Genomic DNA, 5,394 nt, shown 5'->3' on the forward strand with positions numbered 1-5,394 from the left:
AACTGGAATCCTTCTGCCAATGCAGTCAACATTCCGTGGCCAATCGCACAGTGAAAGTTCTTCATTGAATCGGAGATAATCTGGGCAATTTCTTTCTACTTTTTGCCCATGGGTACATTGGTAGAACTTGTCGCAGTCTTCATGACGAAGATACAGCTCCGTACCATCCATTGGGCACTCAATGCACGCTGCTGCGGCAACCACTGCCAGCATTACAAATCCTGCAACAGCTAATTCCACGAAATGGATATGTTTACTTAATCCTACTAAGATTATAAATGCGAAAGTCTGTAAGGATGTGTGTGTGTTTGTTGCTCTTTCACGCAAAACTTTCATTCAAAACTACTGAACCGATTGCAATGAAATTTGGTACGTAGAGAGCTGGACAACTGGAATAACATATAGGTAACTTTTATCCCGATATTATATATATCCTACGAGATACGGACTTATGCGGGTGAAACCGCGGGGCGCAGCTAGTATAAAATAAATTTTAAAATCTTAGAAATTTTCGATTGTGATGATGTCTTATTTTAGTTATCCGTGTAATTAACAATAATAACAATGGGCTATCGAACCTACCTAAAACTATCTTAGAATATTATGTGGCCGTCGAGGTTTGCAATTAATCTTTATGATTTTTTTATGAATAACATTATGTAATAATAATTAATATGACGACTATGCAATCTTTTAATTTATTACAAATTACTTTCCAAGCGAGACAAATTATCTTAGATTTAAAACTTAAGCAGATAAAACATATAATCAGTAGTATAATTAGGTAAATCCCCAATCCGTTGAATGACCGATTGATTTATAATGATAGTAATAAAAATTTATTCTCTATGTATTCACTGTCGAATGTCGATAAAAAGTAATCATCTATGCAGGTGTTTTAAAATTCACAATTCACGCGCAATCACTTGGTCCCTCCCTATTTCCCCATTTTCACGTTCTGATAAAACTTAAGAACGAAATGACGGAAAGTTAAAAATATTAATACTTCCTATACATACGTACTCTTATATTTATTTAGCCTAGAGTGTTGACTGGCTACGCCCGCACGGGGTTAATAGTATTTTAGTTTAAATGTATGCCATTAGAGGTCAAAAGAATTTCAATATTGCCTGATTCTTCACTGCTTTGAAAATTTTGAATAAATCAGCATTTCTTTCTCCATTTTATTCAATGTTACTTATACATCACCTAGAGCCTTTACATATAAAAATCAAATGAATAATTACACAGATTTCGATCTACAGATGGATACAAATATACATCAGAATTTTATTAATAACACATTATTACATATGGAACTCCGGAACTCTCCGGGGTTCGTATATGTTAAAATAAAATAAAAATACATTGGATAAGAATTGTCTTCTTTTTCAGACTCACAAATTAAATTATTGTGTGGTTATACATACCTTTCATGTTTTAGTCCTTTCGATTTTGTGATACAAACAATATAATTGGGGATAATTTATAGCGAATTTTATCAAAGAAGCTCTTCAGTATTAAGTGTTTATTTATGTTGACTAACAGAAATATTTAATTATGCCATTATTGTATGAATCGTACCGACACCAAAGATCTAAAACTTTAAATTAGTCAAGGATTTAATATTCTTTTGCGAAATGCAAGACGCGAAACTATTTTTATACGATTAAAAATAATGTGGTTTGTTCTTAAAATTTAACTTATTTCCAATAAAGCAACATTTCATTTGGGAGACACACCAAATTTATTCAAAAAATTATGTAATAGTGTTTATTTTACCTTCCTAATTTTTAACTTGAACCTTCCCAGCCAGGCATTAAAAACACAGATAACATAAAACTACACTAGTATTAATAGACAGTAATAAAATACAAACAGATATACTCAGAGTATAGATATGTAAAATATGTACAATGAAATTTATTAAAAACAACATTTCTATAGAAAAATAACAAACAGTAAAACTGTTTTAGTATCAATAAACGGCATTTTAAGAGCAATTTGCAAGCAGCATTGGTATAATTTACGAGAAAATCATCCCCTAAACGCTCATAAGCTGTAGGAGGCAACTGGCGACTTGACGCCAGACGGGCGGGTGCCAATCTTCATACTGAGCTTCAGATGTGATTGGGAGACTGCGCGCAGTACGCTCCAACCGTCCACACTGTAACTACAAACTCCAGAACTCATAAACAAAAGATCATAACAATAAGAATATTCAACATGAATTCAAACTTATTCTTTATGTTGTTATATCTCATTACATGTGTTGAAGCGAAAGGTGTGAATAAAAACAATGTCGACGCTATTAGAAAATCTTATGAAGAACATCAAAGTCACATATTGCTAAACAAAAGCAGAGCCAAAAACCAAAACGTTTCATTCAAAATAACTAATGAGACCAATATTAAAGTGAAGGATACAATATCAAAAAAACCGATAGACATGCCGAGAATAATTAGTCGTGAACAGTAAGTTTTAGACTTTATTGTATTTGCCATTCAATTGTATTGTAATGAGAAACTATATATTCTTATCAATAAGTAGAATTAGAAAATATTTTGTGCAGTCAACAAGCTAAACATTCCCTCCCTATTATTTCTCTAGATTATAAAAAATTAAATGAAAAACATTGTGTGCTTTAGTTACTTAGTATAATTGGAATATTATAAATATTCTGTAATAAACAATAATTATTTGAGATGGTTTCTTTATGTAATTTTTTATTTTCTTTTAATGAATATATTAACAAAAAACAATAATATATTATTTTAAGAATCAAAAAATGGGCGCACGAAGTACATGAGCACCTTTATGAAATAGAAAGAAAGATTGTTCGTAGAGATGTTTTAACAAAAGGGTTCTCTGATATAAAAATTGAACTTAGAAATGGAACCAATATATTAGAGAAAGCCGCGAAAGCATTAGAGGAGCTGTTAGATAGAAGAGTAAAAGCCGCAGAAGCAATAATGAGGCGGGCTGAGGAGCTATCTGCCTACAATCTAAAAAATAAAATACAAGCTCCGTTAAATTACACTTTTGATCACAGTGTGGTGAGTTAACTGAGATCCAATTAAGATATTAAATATAAAAAAAAACTGTGGAAGTTTTTAAACTTTTGTTAAAAATGCATTAATATAATATAATTTATTAAATACGTTAATAACTATACAATGCAAATGTTTTTCAGTTGACACGGTTCAATTAACGGCGCCATGTTTACCATTCTATCTATCGATTCGATCTTTACTTTGATGTTGGTTGTTGAAATCAAGCGCCTACTTGGCGCCTTCATTAATGAACGTTTTGATTTGAACTTGTTCAATTTATTACGGAACTAACTCAGAGCTACAAACAAGCTCGACAGTTTCATATATATATTTAAGTTTAAAGATTTTTATAGCATTTGTGGATCCCCACGTCGTAATCCATTCATTCATCGTATATACATACGATGTGAAAAATATATAAATTTTAATAAATTTTGCAAAGCTCAAACAAAATCATGTAGATAAATACGAAAAGTTTTTCACAATTATAAAAGACGTTGAACAAACTGGATCTTTTTAGGATTTAGATGTTTTAAAAAAGGCGCAGCCAACTGAAAGCATGTGGGAGATGGCGACATCATGTAAAAGTTTGAACAAAATTAAGTTACAAAGCAGTTCACATTTCAACGCCCGGGTTTCCTTGGAGACGAGCAGTGTGCATGTCGTTGCTGAAGTATTTGCTTGCGGTAACAATAATTAATTTAAAAAATGTACTATGAATACCACGTACCAGTACCATGAATAAGCCTTGTTTTAAAGGTTAATTTGTAAATGTTGTCTAATGTCAGCATATCTTCAGGTTATCAAGAATCTTTTCAACACCATTATTATCATTTCCCCTAATAATCGCATATATTAACAATCCACAGCTTATTTTCTTCACGGAAATTAAAACTATGTCTAATTAAGAATTCTATTCTGTAAAAAATCTTATTTATAAAGCATTTCAATAAAACCAAAAATTCTTATTAAATTCTTCTTCTTCTGATTATGATGATAAATATACATTATTTGTAATTGATTGGCAGACCCTCGGGTCCAGCAACATCTTTATTGGTCTGAAGGTCTACTAGCAACGTTTCGTGAGAACTACGCGCAAGACGCTACCCTGGATTTTCAGTACATGTGCAGTGCTAAGGGATTCCTAAGACATTATCCCGGTAAGACTTGATTATTAGTTATTTGCGTCAAATAGTGCGCCTTGCACGGTTTATATCTATTGGTTTTCAAACTGCAATAATAATAGCAATAGAATTCATTAAAATCTGACCTAAATAATTTTTCTTCAAATATTTTGTATTAAAGCTGCACTATGGCAGAGTTTATACAACCTAAACGTGGAGGCTGAAGACGTGTATGATTGCCGTCTGCGACCGTGGTACGTGAGCGCCAGCGGAGCCCCACGGGACGTGCTCATTCTACTTGATGCTTCGGGATCTATGGATAATTCATCTAATCAAGTTATTGGTGAGATTGGAATTGCTGGGAAAAAATCAAAAGCTTATTTAGTATCAAGGGGAATAATTTTTTATTACATTATCTACGAATGAATATATATTGAATACCAAAATAATAATATTGCCTGAATAATTCTTTTCACCAATCTCCCTAAGGAGGACGTACCATTGCAAATATTAAAAAGGGAACAATTTTCAATCAAACATACACATAGTTATATAGTATCACGGTGCCCACGGTGTTACCGGATAACAAAACAAAAAAAGAAAAATCCCTTCGTTTTTGGGAACGCCAGTTAGTAAGGCATTACTTCAAAATATATTCTGCGCTGCGTATGTGCTATACCTACTAACTATAAGTTGTACATTCGATTAATAAGTTGTGCATGTTATTAATCTGCTTCAAAATGCAATTGCTTATCTCTATATAGGTATATTGGTTATATTTCTTAAGATATTTTTACTTAACCGCCTATCAATGAGACTTAAGCCCTTATTTTTCCTTATTTTTTTAGCGGAGATTTTCACTTCTACCCTTCTTAACGCCCTAACAGATGATGATCAAGTAAATGTATTGCGATTTCATTTGGTTGTCGAATCGCCTATAAGCTGTTTTAATGAGAAGCTTGTCCCGGTAAGTATATAATATATATTATATAGTTTTTAATATGTGTTAAATGAATTAGGAAATAGTTGGTTTATAAGTCCTAATACTTGCATACACATCCTGTCTGGGTATAATTTTATAAACAATTGAGACAAATTTAAATCGATTAATATTTTTAAAGGCAAATCACGTAAACTCGGCAGCTATGATGTCAGCGCTTAAGTTACAAAAAATGGTAAACGAGTCATTAATTGGAGATGCTCTAGCCTACGCTGTA

At 32.1% G+C, this 5,394-nt stretch overlaps 1 protein-coding gene across 1 annotated transcript in view; it reads left to right on the forward strand.

Moving 5' to 3' along the window:
• Positions 1-2,226: 2,226 nt before the first annotated feature.
• LOC119839779 (voltage-dependent calcium channel subunit alpha-2/delta-4-like) overlaps positions 2,227-5,394 on the forward strand; it is a 13,701-nt gene continuing 10,533 nt past the window's right edge. Inside the window, exons 1-7 of the mRNA XM_038366220.1 lie at positions 2,227-2,474; positions 2,780-3,056; positions 3,574-3,739; positions 4,082-4,213; positions 4,359-4,520; positions 5,026-5,144; positions 5,299-5,352. Of these exons, the coding sequence (XP_038222148.1) occupies positions 2,227-2,474; positions 2,780-3,056; positions 3,574-3,739; positions 4,082-4,213; positions 4,359-4,520; positions 5,026-5,144; positions 5,299-5,352 (1,158 nt within the window). The remainder of the gene's footprint in view (positions 2,475-2,779; positions 3,057-3,573; positions 3,740-4,081; positions 4,214-4,358; positions 4,521-5,025; positions 5,145-5,298; positions 5,353-5,394) is intronic.

Source organism: Zerene cesonia, chromosome 4 (genome assembly GCF_012273895.1).
Source record: "Zerene cesonia ecotype Mississippi chromosome 4, Zerene_cesonia_1.1, whole genome shotgun sequence".
NCBI classification, from domain to species: domain Eukaryota; kingdom Metazoa; phylum Arthropoda; class Insecta; order Lepidoptera; family Pieridae; genus Zerene; species Zerene cesonia.